The sequence below is a fragment of the Camelus dromedarius genome, chromosome 36 (assembly GCF_036321535.1).
Source record: "Camelus dromedarius isolate mCamDro1 chromosome 36, mCamDro1.pat, whole genome shotgun sequence".
In the NCBI taxonomy this organism is placed as follows: Eukaryota; Metazoa; Chordata; class Mammalia; order Artiodactyla; family Camelidae; genus Camelus; species Camelus dromedarius.
In genome coordinates this window covers 1,900,307-1,918,494 of record NC_087471.1, presented here as the reverse complement: position 1 = coordinate 1,918,494, position 18,188 = coordinate 1,900,307, and the positions used below count along the sequence as shown (strand labels likewise).

Genomic DNA, 18,188 nt, shown 5'->3' with positions numbered 1-18,188 from the left:
ATGTGCCCTGGGCCGTCCTTCTGTATCAAAATGTTATCATAGTGTTTCTTTTTCTTTGAAGGAGAGGTTGGTTATATGTGTCCTGGCATGTGTGCGTGTGTGTGTGTGTGTATGTCTGTTTATGTGTGTCTGTGTCTCTGTGTGTGTATGTGTGCATATGTGTGTATGTGTGTGTGCACGCGTGTGTGTGTGTGTGTGTTTGGGGGAGAGAGAGGATGAGGGAATACGATGTATATTAATAACCCACATTTGAGAACAGGACAGGGCTGGATTTTCAGCTAATGAGAACACGTGTAGCTGCCTCCCTGGGTGATTTCAGGGACGGAATTGCCTTCCCACAAGCGCACTGCAGAGGCCTCTCCCTCCTGCGCAGTGAGTGCGGTGTTTCCCGAAGTGTGTGAGGGACACAGGTTTCATCCTGCGAATAGGCACTGAGCACAATAGCGGTTCTGTGGTTGAAGGAGTCGGGAAAACGATGAACTAGGAAAAAAATCTGTGAATAGGTCTTTGTTGCAATAGTCCTCGAGCTCCGAACGGCTAAGGGGCACGGGCCCTGACGTGGGAGTGCGCTCGGCCGTGTTTCCCAGCATCATGTGACCAGGGAGCTGCGGGGCCACAGCACGGCTCTGTCTTCCAGACTCACACTCGTGGGAAGACATTTGTGAGATGCTCTCCGGGGGCTTCTCTGGGGGTGGACGGCAGGGAGAAGGGGTCGGGCGGGGGGACTTGACCACGCTCCGCCTCTGCTGGGCTCACCTCGCCTGAGAAACGCCGTGATCCAGGAGGAGGTGTGGTCCCTGAAGCAGGGACGGACACCGTCTGGAGTCCAAGAGAAGGAAGCAGCGCTGCCTGGGGTGGGGAAAGCCAGCATCACTTGTCCCGAACTAAAACCTCGTTCTGCTCACCCGGCTCTTTCAAAACGCTCCCTTTCTTCCCTGAAATAAGCTCGAGTTTATGGACAGATTGTGAAGTCCTCTTCTAACCTGGGAAAGGCAAGCACGGGCTTAGAATCCCTGGCCGCGCTCACGTCAAGGCTTCCAGAGACCACGCACGTGTGAGCACGCGGGTTCTGTGCCCTCCCAGGGGCTGAGGGTTGAAGTCACCTCCTGAGCCATCACACAGGGCCACCTGCCGGCCCGCACCATCCCCACGGGCCAGGCTGAGGGTTTTAGAGCGCGGCCCCCGCCTCTGCGCCTGGCACGCACGTGTGGCCACAGGGTTGGCGGGCAGCCCTCACCTGCGGCGGTGCTGCAGTGTGGATGGCTCGCTCAGGGTCAGTGATGGAGACCACCCGTCGATGCTGCTTCCAGGGCAGCGGGCCATGGGGCAGCTTGACGGTCTGTGTCATTCCCATCCTGGGGCTGTCCCGGTCTCAGGACCCACCTAGGGAGCATGAGGCCGGCCAGCCCAGGTCTCCTCCAACTGCCTGCCGGGAGCAGGAGGCCCTCTAGTGGGGCTGGGAGGGAGGCTGGGGGCTGGGCAAGTCTCTAGTACTGGACCCAGAACCAGAGAGGGTGGAGGAGAAGTGAATGGAGCCACCAGCTTATGTCCCGGGGCAGGATGTATGCCTCATCCTGGCAGTGAGCTGGCCATTTGGAATAAGGTTGAGTGTGTGTGTGTGTCTGTGTGGTGTGTGTGTATGGGGTGTTTGTACGTATATGCCCATGTATACGTGTGTCATCTCCCTTAAAAAGGGATGGGGGCTCCAGGCTTCTTTCCTTGACACCCCTATGTTCCCTAAGCTATCTGTACGGAGAACACTCACAGCCCCCAAGCCTGCTCCGGCCCCTTTGGGGGTTTCCGTCTTCTCAGCCCACCTCCCACTGGTGTTCCATGTGGGCTGTCAGGCCTTCGCTGGGCAGACCCCCTGCCCACGCACAGAGGATCCCGGCGGAGCAGGACCCGCATCCACTGGCCTTTTTCCTCTGCGCACAGCAGAAGCCTCCAGACCCGCTCCAACAGGCCTGCACACGTCCATCTTTCCAGGAGGTGGCTGGAAACCTAACTTTTTTCTTTTAAACCATGCTGCACAGTTGACAATGCTGTTTGACACAGCATGTTTGACAGTGTAACCTATCCTCTGAACACCCATGAAAAATCATCCATTAAAATCATCACAAAGCTAATTATAAATTTTTATTAAAAAACACAATTGAAAAAAAAAAAAGTCCAGTGACCAAAGACTGCTCTTCTGAAATGGATGGAGAATATGATGCTCAGATTAACTGGTAAGTGTGCTCCTTGGGAGGCTGGGGTTGGGGGTGGTGGTGCCTGAAAATCTGGCGGTCACCCCAGGACGTGAAAATCCAGGTCGGGTGGCAGTCACTGGGCTGGCGTACGTGTGACACCACCACCCAACAGAATGGCAAGGCTGGTGCCAGTGAGCACAGGAAAGGACACGCTGGAAAAAAACACTTGTCATTTATTATTATCATCATCATCATCATCATCTTTATTGTAATTATTTTAACTACGGAATGGATTATGTTTCTGTCATGGAAACCTTTGGTCCCACTGAAGGGACAAGTGACTGTGGCATCAGCAGACAACTGGTGTTGCCAGGGCAGTGTGATGGGATGGTGGCGTCCTTTAGTTGTCGCTAAACAAGGATGGGAAGGTTGGAGGCACGTGGAGGGAACCCAGACCCAGGCAAAGACAGTGAGAGCCAGGAAGAGCGCGGCGTGCGGGGGAGCCCAGCCTGGCGCCCGGCAAGAAGCCCTAACCCTCCAAACTTTGCTCATTTACGTCATAAGCTGTTCTTCTGTGAAATCAACTTTCCTCGTGTGCCCTCCGCTGTGACCCCAGGGGAAAGGAGACTTACTCCTAACACAGGGCACATGTTTCTTACTAGACAGGATGCACACGCGGCCGCAGGGAATTCTGCACACAGGCGCTCCCTCCGCTGGGAGTGGGGAGGAGGCGGAGGACAGCGTGGAGGGGGCGCTGGCCGCCTCCCGGGCTGGGCTTCTCCTGTCCACTCACATTCTAGGGTGGGGCGGGGCGGGGGCTGCTGGACGGTGCGGGAAATCCCACCAGAAAGAAGGAAAGCGCTCGGCACGCGCCCCGTCGTTGCCGTGAGCGGGTGGCCTTTGTGACAGACACGCTCTGGGGGGACAGCGGGAGCTCAGCGGCATGCAGGGACGGCTTCCCTCTCAGGCCACGTTCTCCAGGCCTTCCTCTGAGGACTCTAAAGCTACGCCCAGCCTGACCACAGACGTTGTTGCTCGTCTTTTTAATTCCAGGAACACCAAGCATGCGTGGCCACTGGTTTGAGCATCTGCTGAGCACACGGGGACCCTCTCTTTAACACGAGGTGGCACCATTCTATGAAGCACGGGCGGTTTCTAAACATTCCTTAACGCAAGCTCTGCGAGTGGGTTCCCGTCCGGCGGAGCCGGGTGCTGAGTGCTGCCTGGCCCCCTGTTAGGAGTGGGGCTCCTCTCCCAGCCGGGGGCAGGACGCTACGACGTCTTGGGCGCCGCTGGAGACTAGACGGTCTGAGTCTTTGTGGTCTCAGCTGACCGAAGGATGCGGGCTCATTAGCTCCGACCTCAAAGGCCACAGCAAATCTGGTACCAATGGGCTGATGACTTGTAGAAGATCAAACATTAGCCAGGAACAAGGGCCGAGGGGGCTGGAGAGGATTTCCTGGGTCCCCTATCATTCCCTGGGTCTCACGTCCTCAGCCCAAAGTCACACTCAGCGAGGCCAGTGTGAGGCAAGGTCACGATCTGCGGCTTTACGATGAATTCACACTTAGAAACCCATCTGCAGACGGCCCTGGCTACCAGGTTGCCCCCCCCTACGAATACAGGAAAAGGCAGGGAGTTCCGGCCCGGCCGCCCTCCCCAGGGGAGAGGGAACATGGACCACGCCAGGCGGGGACAGCCCTCAGCACCCGGGGTCTGCCCTGCGTCAGGCCTGACATGGCCACAGCCTCTCCCCGACTGCGTCTCCACAAAGAACTTTGTTAATGCGTCTCCAGCCCAGCACCGTCCTCAGGAGCCCGCAGGAGAGGGGCTCTGGGGCGACAAGCGAGCCAGTTCATTGCAGCAGGCCCCTGACCTCACGCAGACCGGAGCCCTCCGCCTCGGAACTCACAGAGCAGAAGGAGTTTTCTTCCCCTTAACTGGCTACCGGCTTGGGCCCTGGACAGATTCAGCTTGATTTTTTTTTTTTTTTTTTAAAGCCTCAAAGCACTTCTATGGGGAAAGCTTTCCGGTGGCAGGACTCGGTCTTGGGACCTGCGGGAGCCTCGTTCCGGTGGCCGCCACACCCCTTCTCCTCTTCCTTCCTCCCCTAGGGCAGGTGTCACGGGCCAGCGGCCGCCCCCGGCCACGGAGAACGCAGAGCTGGGGTCGGGGGGACATTCAGCACCCCGGGTGGTGGTGATGCTGCGTGATTAAAGGACAGCCCAGGAGCCAGGGGGCTGCAGACAGAAAGGAGTTTGGAAACACATCCTGCAAATTAACCTGCCATGAAAACCCCGCAGTCAAAAAACACGAACCCACGGGCCCTCTGATCCTGGGGTCCGTCTGTCCCCCCACGGCTCTTCCGGGACGGGTTTGCTTGGCGGAGGGCGGGTTCCGTCCGGGACAGGCTTTGGGGAACGACACTCAGCACGGCTCTCCCGACGGGCGGAGGGGGATGGAGACTCAAAATCAAGGCGCTTGGCACAGTCTTCCCGCGGCGGCGCATCTGCTCCAGGGCAGCCACCGGCGGGTGGGCCCGCCGTCATCAGTTAACCACGTCGTAGTAGTAATTGCGCAGGCGCAGTTCCACCGCCACGAAGGCTGGCCGGCTCTCCACGCTGCAAGGGAGGGGGGCGGCATCGTTAGCGCGCTGGGGGGAGAGCGCCCCCTGCCGGCGTCCCCGCGGCAGCCCCGGGCGACCAGAAGCCTGCGCGGAACGCAGCGTCAGGCCCACCCCAGACCCCCGGAGCCCAGGCTGCGCTCAGCGAGGTCTCCGGGTGACCTCGCGTCCACCTTAAAGATGGGGAGTCTTGCTTATCCCCGTCTGTCCCTTCAAGATGATACTGTGTAGCACAGGGAAGCGTATACAGGATCTGGTGGTGGCTCACAGCAGAAAAAACGTGACAATGAGTATATGTTATGTTCACGTGTAACTGAAAAATTGGGCTCTACACTGGAATTTGACACAACACTGTAAAATGACTATAACTCAATAAAAAAAGGTAAAAAAAAGATGGTTTTTTTTGTGTGTGTATATGTGTATATTGAAGTCAATTTGCAATGCTGTGTCAATTTCACAGTCAGAATCTTTTAATCCCACGTTCAGAGACTGTCTCTTTATGATCTAGCAAAACAGTGTGTCTGAAAATGCTCAGCTGGTGAACGTGCTGCAGACATAAATGGAACATCTGACCCATAATCTTGTTAAAATTAAAATGTAGACACGATTCAAAGGTTCCCTCCTCACACCCCAGTCGGACGGCTCTGAATTTTCTGAAGACGTGCTGCTGTTATAAACCTTAACATGCCAAGGCCTTGCTTCTGTCACTGTTGGCCAGTGAGGTGATGATGTACGTAAGCCACAGGTAAACGTTTTTAACAATTTGCAGCGTCTAAACAAAACTCTTTTGGGCCTCTCTGCTTTCGCTAACACGGGCACACTGAAAGGATAAGTTGGGAGCAAATATTTCTCAAAACTCTGAGACTATCTTTGCTTGGAAATTAATTATATTTTGCAAGACTTGGGGCCACATGGCAAGTGGGTAAAACTGCCCAGTAAGTGAAACAGACGTTGAGGTTCGGTTGCAGGAAGTGTCCACACTCAACCTTTCCGACCTGCAACAGCTGCAGTTTCACGTGGCTCAGTCCAGCTACGAAAGAAGAGCCAGGGTTCAAGAACCGCTCGCCACTATGAGAGCAGAGTGATGTCTGCAGGACCAAAATGGGTAGTTCCGTCAAATGGCATCAAAATAGATGGTTGGACTGAGAGCTTCCAAGAGCAAGCGAAAAGCGAGATAAAACTGTTTGCAAAAATCAGCCATCTGTGGTCCTGTCTGGAGACCAAAGCTTCCTCTGGCTCATTGCGGGAAGATGTGTCTCTGGCCACCAAATTTTGTGACAGGAGGGGAAGTGATGACCAAGCCTGGGATGCAGGATCATGTGCGGAAACCTGTGTCCACACAGAGAGGAAGCCTCCCTCCTGTTACTAAACTTCTACAGCCAAACAGCGCAGCCTTATCATATTTGCAGGGCAGGGCGCTCTGCTCCAGCCACGGGGATGCCAATGCACAGCGTCCCTTTGAGTCTGGCCACGAGGGCTTCATCCACCCAGGAGCCTAGCACCAAGCAAACAAGCTAAGTGTAGGTAAACAGGAATACGGACTGGCTCTCAGCAAAGACACCTGGTCAGTTTTCCAGGGAACCTCTCCTTTCCACCATGGGTGAGGCTGCCTCTAGGAAGCCAGGACAATGCCGAGCTCCTGCAGAGGAGGGTGGCCAAGCGTCCTGCCTGTGTGCCAGCTTCCCATCCACCCCTTGCCTGCCCACTTCTGTCCAACTGGATCTGGGGTGCTTTTCCCTGCCTAGTGGCCCCCTTCCTCGTGTCTCATTTCTTGCACTCAAGCACCTCATCCTGCAGCTCTCAGCTGGAATGTCCCTTCCTTTAGGCTGATACGGACGCCCCAATGGAAGGATGCACACCCACCGGAATCCTTTACTCTCGTTCACAGCACCCATCAGAATACGTAATCACGTGTTTATACGAGGGTTAATTTGGTTCCCGTCTGCCTAGCAACGCCCAGCCCCCGGCCCAGCCCAGAACTGTAACCTCCATGAGGACAGTGCCAGCTAGTGCTTATTTGCGGGGCTCAGTAGGTGCTGGGCTGTCAACGGAGTGTGTCGGTGACAAATCTAAACCTGTACATGTATATGTTTGTCAAAATACCTGTCCATCCATCCATCCATCATGAATTGATCAATCTGTCTGGCTAATCCGTCCATCATCAGTCTAGCCATTTATTCATCTACACATCCATGTGACTATCCATCGCTTTGGCAAAAGGTGGCTGACTGTTTACAATGGAGGAAACCATGAAAAAAAAAATGCTTTAAAACAGTTGGCTGGAAACTATACGGGGATCTTTTGTATCTAATTCTTTGAATCCACCAGGTTCTGGAAGCTCCACGTGCTTCTGTGCCCCAAGCAGCTGTTTCCTTTCCTTCTGCAGAGAAACAGCCACCACCCAGGAGGTCCTCACGCACACGTGCCGCTCCCTGCTGGGCCCGGGGTCCTCCTGGGCTCCGAGCTGCCCGTGGACTCGGCACCTTCTGAGAACACATCACAGATGCACTGGTTCTTGAGCTTCTCGGTCCCTGCCTGCCTGCCCGCCCCTCCCCTGGACTGCGGGCTCCTACAGGGGTGGGACCTGTGCCTTCCGTGAGGTTTGCCGACCACACGCCCGCTGGGGACAGCAGCCTGGCCTGCACACAGCTGGCTCGGGTGGTGAGTGTGGCCCCAGTGAATGCCCGCGGCTCTCAGACGATGAGGCACACAGAGGCCAAGGACCTGGCGCTGGGGCAGAGCAAGGACACTGTGCCTTGGGCTTGCCAATCTCTAAACAACACCTTGGGCTCCACCTCGATCACTGCCAGCTCTCAGAGACTCCTGAACGTCCTCAGCTTTTCTCCGTTAGGCAGAGGCCCTGTGTTTTCAGGATCAGGATCCCCATCTTCTCGCAATCTGCAAGGGCTTTCCCGCAAGCATGTGGGAACAGACAGGATGTGAACTGACACTGGGACACACTTAACAGTGACGCCCCCGCCCCCAGCGTGGGTTCCTGTTTTTCTTGGGGGTGGGGTGGGGGACTGTTTCCTTCCTGGCTTTGGCAACGCCACCCCCACCGTGGGCACTGCCGGGAGCGCCTTGTTCCCCTTTGCAAAGTGAGAGGGCTGGGAATGATGTCGGCCCCTCAGGGTTCTGCCACCCACACTGAGAGTCCCGATGAAGTCCCCCCAGGACACGCGGCGTCAGGGGTGAGAAGGCTGGTATGTGGAGCCGCCTGCTGCCCCGGGCGGCTGGCGCCTCCCCAACAGCCCCAGGCAAAGACCCAGGTTGCCAGACAAGCTCCTGCTACTTCTGAGTTCCCCCAGGAAGCATTGTTTTTTTCACTCAACTGTGTTTCATCAAATGACAAACTTTCTGAACACCTCCCCCGACCCCTAACTTCTACCTTTTCAGGTCACTACTAAAAAACTTCAGCCTCCAGAAATACAGCTTGTTGGAAAAGAAATCAGAGTGTGAAAAAGAGCCATCATTTCGAATTCTAGGCATGAACATCATCACTGTTTCTACTCGACTGATACTTCAACTTTGTAGCGAATTCCTAGGTACAGCTGCACCGAGCTCACGGGAAAGCACGCCTGGCGTTAGAGGCGGTGGGGAAGGCGTCCCTCCCTGCACGCCCGGCTCTGCCTGTAACTTAAATCTCCAGGTGGGAAAATACATTGGGAAATAACGTTCTCTTGAGGCTATGAACACTGAGAACTGTTTTCTCTTCACATCCTCCCCTTGTGGACATTCCTGGCAGTGACAGTCCCTGAGGACACAGACCAGTGAGCAGCACCTGGTCCTGATTCCCTAAGGCCAAGAAGGCACTGAGGCACCCAGGGAATTCAGCAGGCTCACGGCGCCTCCCACGCCCAGCGGGAGGTGTGCCCTGGCGACATCGCCCCGCCTGCCACGGGTCACCCCGCCGGACACATCCCTTAACACCCTGTTCCCACCGGAAACTTCCTCTTCTGCACCCCGCCACCCCCTCCCGCTCCTCACTGGTAAACGGTAAAAACAACATGTCAGCATTAACATTAAATGCAAAAACACTAACTTGATGTCCCTGAGAGTTTCATTTTATTTTCAGGCTTTTTCATCTGTTGCAGAATGAAGTAAAAGTTCACTTTTCCCCAAAAAAGGGAAACCTTGCAAAGGAAACCGCAGGCAGGACCAGACAACACTTCCAGGCAGTGCTCACAGGCTCGCGGGCCCCGGGCTGTGCCCTCCCCGGGGCCTCCAGGAAGGGGAGATCGATTAGACAGAGTGAGGCGGGAAGCCCCATAGAAAGACTGGCAGGGACCCCCCCGCAGGGACCTCAGGCAGGGCCGCTGCTCTCCTGCCAGCGCCATCCTCTTCCCCGGCCCAGCGGCTCTATCTCACTTTTTGCCTCTGAAACGGCTTATTTACCCCTAAAATTCTATTGGTTCCCTGAACTCACTCCTGATTGGCTATTTCCCTTACTCCTGATTGGTCTATTTCCCTAACTTCTGATTGGCCCATTTGTAGTACTTCATTTGCATGGAGCTCACTCCTGATTGGTCTATTTCTACAAAGCTTATTCCTAGTTGGTCAACTTCTGTTGTACTTTATTTGCATATGACGTTGCAAAGTGTAAACTGGCCGCCTATAAAGGCCTGTGTAAAGGGATCCAGAGCTTGGAGTGTTAACTCCTGTGGGCCTGCTGGTGTAATAAATCCGAGTTCCCCAACTCTGAGTGCTGTTTGGTCCCTCTCCTGGATCCAGGTTGTTGTCACAACTGAGCTATAACACTGAGCTGTAACACATTTTTCCACAACAAGAGGGTGGGGGAGATGCCATGAGCTTGCCTCCCACCCTGGGGGTGGTCTCTGCTGCTCCCAGTGACTCCTCACAGACCACCGGGTCCCCAAAGCCCGGTGGGTTAAATGGTACCTACTAAAAGCCAGGAAAAGCCTGCCCCGTTCCCAGTGGCTTTATAGGTCCTTCGGAACTGTGTGTCGAGGAAAAGCTTAACAGCCTGTCCTCGCTTATGGGATTCCTGGAACGTCTTGCAGGTGCTTCCCGCCCCTGCCTGTCAGAGGCACCAGGAGGTGGGGCAGCAGGGACTGGACTCAGCACTGGCACACGGTGGCCCGACTGCAAGGTTTGTAACATCACCTTGGGGTAATTTATCTGTTTCCTGTATCTCTCCCCCCACCTTGATTTCTAGCCCAGAACTTCCATGTCAATGTCATGCCCTGCCTGTCAGTGGTTCTCCGATTCCCGTTCGGGCGTGGGAAGGTGAGGTCAAGACTGCACATGATGGACACCTAAGATCCATCAGCTGGATTTCGCTCTTGCTGACACCCTGACATCCCTCTGGCAACCTGGGCTAGAGAAGCTCCCTGGGGGCCTAGACGGGCACCTTGGGTACCGAAAGGCCCTTTCCCTGAACCGTGTCAGCAGCAGACGGGGAAATCTCCGCCTTCCCCCTTTGGGGCTTGTGCCAGGGTCACTTCTAGATAATAATGAGATTCTTCACTTCCACTCCCAGCTGTGGTGGCGGAAGACGCTCCCTGGGACGCGGAGAAACCCCAGGTGGCATCTGTAGGCACTTGGAACATCCCTCATCCTTAAGACGCTCCTGCAGCCTGAGCTGCAGTGTCTGAGAACAAACCTCCGGGTTACATGAGCTGCATCACTTCCAACCTGCATGTTTCAGTGCCAGAGGGACAGAGACCATGGCTTAGGGTTTCCCCATGATGCATTTCCAGGTTGCCACACCCAGGCAAGGTCAAAGGCCACGTTCCTGATTCTCAGGTGCAGCGCATTTCCCCGGCCAGCTGAGCTGCCCTGACGTCACCTGCCCACCACATCACATGTGCTCCACCAGGCAGGCCACGTGAGGGCCCTCAGGGCAGACTCTGAGGGCCACTGTGCCAAGATCTGAGCCGCTTCTTGGGACGTGCTACCTTAGCCAATCCATCTGTGAGCTCGCCCACATCCGTGGTCATGCCTCACTAAGGAAGGTGATCGGGAATCAGAAATTAGCCAAGCATGGCACCCCTGTAAGTACCTCCACCACCATCCTCTCTCGCCAGAAATGGCACACACCCCCAGACCAGACGCTAAAGAATAGTTTTTTCACTTTGACCTCCCCTTCTACCCTGGGCCAACATTACCGACATTTAAATTCCGGTGCCCTGAATTAGAGCAATTGTCTACACTCTTTAGACTGAAGAACACGAGCACCTGGTCCAGGAAGCAAGCCCCCTCCCCCATTGCTTGTTTAGAAGGGAGCCCACCCCGATTCATAAGAAGACAGCATTTATGCTTTTGAGTGCCTGGCGATGCCACCTGCCTGCAGAGTGCTGGGCTGAGCGGCAGGGAGGTCTGGGTACTCACTCGTAGGTCCAGCACAGGGTCATCAGCTCATACATCTCTCTCGGACACCCTGGAGGGCACCCCATCCTCTCTCCTTTCTCCAGCATGGCAGAGACCTCGCTGCCTTTCATTCCCTGAAACATGCAAAACACACCTGAGCTTTTAAAACACAGCATTCAGCGAAACACAACTAACACAATCCAGCCCTGAAAAAAAACAAGAGTGCACACTGTGTGACGTCCATGACATCAAGTGCAAAACAGAAGCACCTAATCTGTGATGCTGGAAGTCAGACGGGGCTGCCCTCGGGGTAAGGCTTGTGCATGGAGCGGGTGTAGGGGGCTTCTGGGGTTCTGTTCTGTTTCTTCATCTGGGGGCCAGTTCCATGGGCACGTCCCATTTGTCAAAATTCATCAGTCTGTGTTCTAGGATTTGTGCACTTTTCAGTACATATATTTTGATTTAAAAAAACCCAAAAAACGGTAACGGAGCTGCCAATTTGATAATGGGAGTAGTCATTATTTCTATTTCAATCCTATTAAATGTTGATTTGGGGATATATTTATGCATATTTAAATGTGTGAGACACAATAGAAAAAAAAAAAACCACGCACTGTCCAGGTAGCTTCAAATGTTTCTTTCAGTTTTAGAAGAAACTGAGATCATACTAACTGCCCACTCTCAAAAGATAAAGACTCAGAATGGGGGCCCAGATCTGATGACCGTCAGGGTCCTGTGAAGATAATCTGGTGCTTATCTGTTCTGGTGGCCACGTAATCAGGAAGTGAAGCAGAGGTCACTCACCCGATACGGCTTCTGCCCGTAGGAGAAGGCCTCCCACATCAGCACGCCGAAGCTCCACACGTCGCTCTTGCTGGAGAACTTGTAGTAGTTGATGCACTCGGGGGCGTACCACTTCACGGGCCACTTGCCGTGCGTCTGCGCCTGAAACACACGGAGACGCCCCGTTAAGAAGAACATTATGGCCACCGTGTTGGTTCACGGCAGCCGAAGGTGGAAGTCACCATGTGACTGTGGACAGACGCGTGGATACATGAGATGGGTATACTGATGCAGTGGACCACCATCCAGCCTTAGGAAGGGAGGGAATTCTGGCACATGCGAAGGCATGGATGAGTCATGCAGTTACCTGTTACTAGACCCAGTGAAATGAGCCAGTCAGGTCACTGAGGGACAAACACTGTGTAACTCCACTCATCGAGGCCCCTGGAGGAGTCCGATTCATAGAGACAGGAAGCAGAACATGGGGAGAGAGGGACGGGTGGGGCGTCGTTCAATGCGTACAGAATTTCAGTTTGGAAGATGAAAAGAGCTCTGGAGATGGGCTGCAAACAAAGCACATGTACTTCACATCGCTGAACTCTACCCCTGAAATGGGTGAGGCGGTCAAATGTAGGTTGTGTGTATTTTACCACAATTAAAAAAAAATGAAATCATGACTCGCAAAATGCCTGTGTACGTATGTTTGATTTGAGACTCAAAAATGCAATCACATCGTAAAATCTTAAGTTTTTAAGATTTAAATACGTATTTTTGAGATTCAGACTGAATTTTTTTGTAGCTTTTAGCCTCTTTCCCTCACCCCTCGCAGCTCCTTGGAGTTTGGCGTGTTGAGCCTGAATATGGCTTCATGGTTATGCTCCACGAAATACTGGACTGTTCACAGGCATATTTCACTATTACTGTATATTAATAGCTATTAACTATACTTAATTATATTAATTATAATATAATTATATATTAATACTAATTATTTTGGGGTAGACTGCTAGTTGTCATTTAAAACAAAGTTTTAAACTTTCTAATTAAAAAAAAAATAGTGAATGGCCATAAAGAGATGAAAATCTTGCCCAGCAAAACCCTTCCTTCGGGGCCGGGGGCTCAGGCTGGCATGAGTTACTCCTGCTCCCTTGGGTGAATTCTCTTAACTTCTATACTATCTTCTACGTTTTCTTCTTCTTTATTGGTTTCCAGAGATTAACTGGCTTACTTTTCAATGGTGTGTTGTTTAATATCAGTGGCAGTGGGAAAAGCTGGCCCCCTGTTCTCTGTCATTCTTCCCCGCTCCCCTGCATAGGGTGGTCCTGGCTCTGCAACGGAAGCCTGGCAGCCTCCCCTTCCTGCCTCCTGAATAACTCGCTCTCAGGGCCCAGCCGCCAGGATGTGAGGAAGCCCAGGGCACACGGGGAGGCCGCGTGCAGATGCGTCGTTGTTTGTGAGCACAGCCCAGTGGAGGTCCCCGACCACGGTCCATGTCGTCAGTCATGAGCTGTGTGAGTGCGCAGAGTGGGAGTAACCCTCGCGCCCCCTCGGGACCACTCCCCACTGGGACGCTGCGTGGAGCAGGGGGTGCGCCCCCACCAGGCCCTGCCCACGCGGCAGGGGTGCGAGGGAACCCACGCCTGGCGTCGCCCTAAGGCACTAAGTTTTGGGGTGACTTGTTCTCTCACTTCTCCATCTCCTGTTTGGGTCTATGTTTTGGGTGGTCTATGTTTTCTTCTCTCTCATTGTCGTGATGAAGTGCATGACCCAAAGCACCTCCAACCTTAAAATCTCTTCTTTTTTTTTTTTACTGCTGTGTATGTCTGGCTGTCATTCTAGGCGAGCTGTTCCCTTTGCTCCATTTCCCGGCAGTCCCTGGATGGGGCTCACTGGATGCTTTTCTAGTGAAGGCTCATGTCTGAAGTGGTTTTGCTTGGGGGCCAGCTCCTCTATGAGGAATGCAGGGAGGAGCTCTGCTCCTGTCGGTCGTCCTTTGTGCTGACTCTTAGCTGGATGAGATCTGCTATCTGTTGCCACCTGCCATTCCCCCAGCTGGCCTCTTGGAGAATCGTTGCAGTGGGGGGCAGTGTGGTCACTTAACCGTGCTTCCCCAGCCACTCAGGGCAACCCCACAGCGCCCCATCCTGCCATTCTCTGGTTAGACCCTCAGGCTCTGTCCTCTGTTTCTGGACCACCAGACACTCCCAGGGAAGAGTTGGGAATCTGTCCTTGGCACCCTTTTCCACTGCCTGGGCTCAACCCCACAGCATTTTCCAACTGACCAACTTAGACTCTACATATGCCCTGTGTTTGAGTTCATATGAGGATGGGGCTTTCATATTTTTTCCCCCTTGTTTTAGTTCTGATTAGTTCATTTGAGGGTTCAGAGAGGGGCTTCGAAAAACCCTGCAAGAGTCAACCTGTTCAACCTGTATATTCCAAAGTAATTCAATACAATAATTCTATTCTTGTTTTTTTTTAAACAAATTATCATTAATACCCTGATTCCCTGTTGTTCTAAGGAATAGTTTGGAAGACATTATTCCCAGTAAGTCGCAAGTTGTGGTATATTACAGTGTTCCCATTTGCTAAAACAAGAGAATCAAAGCTTATGAACATTTCTTACATAGTTATATTTACACAAGGAAATTGCCTCTTGAAACCCTACTGTAATAAAATAAAGAAGACACACATTTGCATTTCAGATTTTTGCTACCCGCTGCTCTGAACGTCAGCTGAGCTGTCCCTACCTTGTAGTAGCTTTCATCAGCACGAAGTGCTTTGGAAAGTCCAAAGTCACTGATCTTGGCGTAATGTTGAGTGACCAGCAGCACATTCCTTGCAGCCAGATCTCTGTGCACAAAATTGCACTCCTCCAAATACTTCATCCCCATGGACACCTGATGCACCAGCTCTATGATGTTCTTGTCCTTGACATGCCTGGAAGTCACAGAGGTGTCGTCGGCAAAAGTGAACGGTAGTTCATTTCAGAACAACCAACCACGCCCCTCGCGCAGATGGAATGTGAATCCACTCATTTCCTTTTCTTCTCAAGCAAGAGTCACAAATGGTGACAAATAACCACGTTAACCTACAGGTGTTCAAGTGCGAACACCATTCTCCTGGTGTTTAACTGGTAGAATTTTCAAGGCGTGCTTTGAATTGCATGGAAAGCCGTGTAAGGGGGTGGTCAGACCTGTCTCCCGGAGACTCAGGCGTCAGTGGGAATCCCAGTTCCAACACTGAACAGCTGACAAAACCAACCCTGAGTTTAGTAGGAACATAATGTAGCAAATGGGATGGAGTGATTAGTGGCTGTTAATGTAACTTACTCCACGTGAGTCCCTACATCCCCACCGTGGCTGCAGGTGAGCACAGCATGGCTACTCCATCGACGGCTGTCCTCAATAAAGACCAACAGATATTTTCAGAAGTGATTACTGAAAAATATCACTGGTTTCCCTTGTAAAATGTTTATTTAAATATTTATTTTACTCTAATTCAGAAAAGATACCTGCACCCCAATGTTCATAGCAGCACTATTTACAACAGCCAAGACATGGAAACAACCTAAATGTCTACTGACAGATGACAGAATAAAGAAGCTGTGGTATATTTAAACAATGGAATACTACTCAGCCATAACAAACAATAAAACGATGTCATTTGCAGCAACACAAATTGGACCTGGAGATTGTCTTTCCAAGTGAAGTAATCCAGAAAGGGAAAGAAAAATAAAGTGATATCACTTATATGTGGAATCTAAAAAAAAAGTCACAAATGAACTTATTTACAAAACAGAAACAGACTCACGTAGAAAACAAACATGGTTACTGGGGGAAAGGAGGTGGGAAGGGATAAATTGGGAGTTCAGGAGTTGCAGAGACTGACTACTATATATAAAATAATAAACAACAAGTTTCTACTGTACAGCACAGGGAACTATACTCAATATCTTGTACTAATGTATAATGAAAAAGAATCTGAAAAGGAATATATGTATATATATATATATGTATGACTGAAATGTTATACTGTGCACTAGAAATTGACACAGCATTGTAAACTGACTATATGTGAATTAAAAATAATAAATCAATACATAAACAAACAAACAGGTTAATAAATATTTCTTTCAAAAGAGCACACTCGTTCTCCCTGGTAAGGGTAGACTGCTTGCCAAGATAGTCTAAGAATGATTCTCTGCACAGGCCCATACAGAGTGAGCAAAGGAAAAGATAAAAAATTTGCACAACTACGGGCACTTGATCCCAAGACTGCACCTCTCTTGCCGCCCCGTGCAAGAGCCCTGGGTGTGGACCAACACCGGGTAGGCGTGGGAGGAGAGGCAGCTTCTTGTAGAAATCAGGCTACTGTGTGTGTTGGGCAGGTGGACTCTGCCCCTCAGAGCATAAGCAGTGGGGGTGCCTAAAGGTACCTGTTCTGCTGTAAATATTTGTTGAGTGGACCGAGCTCCGCCATCTCCATGACCAGCATCCAGGACTCGGCCTCGCATATCCCGATCATGCGCACGATGTACGGGTTGTCGAGCTGCTGCATGACGTTTGCTTCTGCTAATAATTCATCTTTAAGGGCAGGGTCATTGGCCTCGTTTTTCAAGATTTTCACAGCCACTGTTTTCACGACTCTGCGAAAGAAGTCATAACACATAAGAAATTTTTCAAAGTGGCTCACTTGTACATAATTATTTTCCATGAAGCATAACTCCTATGCTAGAAATGGTACCTGTCACGGAACAGAAAGTCATCTTGAGAAGCCATGTTGTAAACGATTAGCTTTCCAATCATGTTCTCTCATTTTATAGACAAAGAAAGTAACATCTAATTAGTTAAACATAATGGGGGAGCACTGAAGATTGCCCCAAGCAATTGGAAAGCCTACACATTATGGAATATTCAAATAACTTTCAAATAAACTTTGCAACCTATAACATTCATGAATTCCAATAACACCTTGAGATTTACCATCTCAAGAGTATTTCTTAATGTATGTAAATACAACTTTCCTTTAATATATCTTACAATGAATTTCTAGATGCAGAATTAAAAAGCATACACTATTACAGTTCATAATTTACAAGACACTTAAAAAAATAAAGTTTGTTCATTTTAAGCAAGCTTTAACAAGTTTGCAAAAAACAAATTATTTCTGTTTTCTAGTAAAAACATCATCCAGGTCATGTTTGAGCTCTTGAAACCATTCTGATATAGCAGGGCTTAAATAAAGGAATGGAACTCAACTAAGCATGATTTGAAAAACTGCATCCCTCTGGGATGCAGTTCCCAGAAATGCTGGAAGTATTCCTCTTTTGTTGAACTCTGAAATGGGAGAATAAAAACAGAACTATCCAATGAAATAGGTAAAACAACAGAATAACAGAGTAAGTCGGACATAACATTCAGAAAAGCACATACAGCTTCAGCTTAGGACTCAAAGAGTATTTATATGCTTTGTGTCACTGGACAGAAGCTGTAGCTGCTACACAGATGGAGGTTTAGAACATCATCAGCATCCTGGGGCCGCCCCGTCCCCGTTCATTCTCCTCCTGAGACCATGGAAACAGCCTCCTCTGCGACCTCTGGACAGTTTACTGTTTCACCTTTTATGTTTCAGTCTACCATCCACCTGGATGTGGTTTTGTGTACGGTCTGAGGTAGGGGTCTAAGTTAACAAGCAGACACCTCTTGATTCTCCCCAATGTTTAAGGAAGAAAGAACACCCACAGACTCTTCCAGAAAAGAAAAGAGAAAGGGAACTCCCCAACTCATTTTACGAGGCCAGCATTAGCCTGATGCCAGGAACAGGCAGAGAAATTACAAGAAACTAATGTGCTGACAACCTCTCATGAACATAGATGTAAACATTCTAAGGGAAATGTTAGTAAATTAAATGCAGTGATTTATGAAAAAGATAGAATGATACATAATTCACAGACAAGGTGGGTTTATTCCAGGAACGCAAGGCAGGTTTAACATCTGGAAAGTCCATCAGTGTAATTCACCACATAAACACAACAAAAGAGAAAGAAAACCTGTGGTCAAATCAGTAGAGGAAATAAAAGTCCACAGAAAATGTAAGACCATTTATGATTAAAAACAAATCTCTCAGAAAAGTAGAAACAGAAGGAAACTTTCATAATCTGATAAAGAGCAGCTATAAACCTGATGGTGGAATATTAAATGTTTTCCCTCTGAAATAAGGAATGAGGCTCCTGCCACTTAAATTTAACGTCAAACCACAGT

General features: G+C 50.8%; 1 protein-coding gene across 2 annotated transcripts in view; it reads right to left on the bottom strand.

The window, feature by feature from the left end:
• Nucleotides 1-2,405: 2,405 nt before the first annotated feature.
• The window catches only part of SYK (spleen associated tyrosine kinase), a 90,276-nt gene continuing 74,493 nt past the window's right edge, over nucleotides 2,406-18,188 (bottom strand). For both annotated transcript variants that reach the window (XM_064482437.1, XM_064482438.1), the window contains 5 exons: nucleotides 16,364-16,573; nucleotides 14,676-14,865; nucleotides 11,947-12,087; nucleotides 11,164-11,276; nucleotides 2,406-4,810 (listed from right to left, as the gene is read on the bottom strand). In XM_064482437.1, the coding sequence (XP_064338507.1) occupies nucleotides 4,738-4,810; nucleotides 11,164-11,276; nucleotides 11,947-12,087; nucleotides 14,676-14,865; nucleotides 16,364-16,573 (727 nt within the window). In that variant the 3' untranslated portion in view covers nucleotides 2,406-4,737. The remainder of the gene's footprint in view (nucleotides 4,811-11,163; nucleotides 11,277-11,946; nucleotides 12,088-14,675; nucleotides 14,866-16,363; nucleotides 16,574-18,188) is intronic.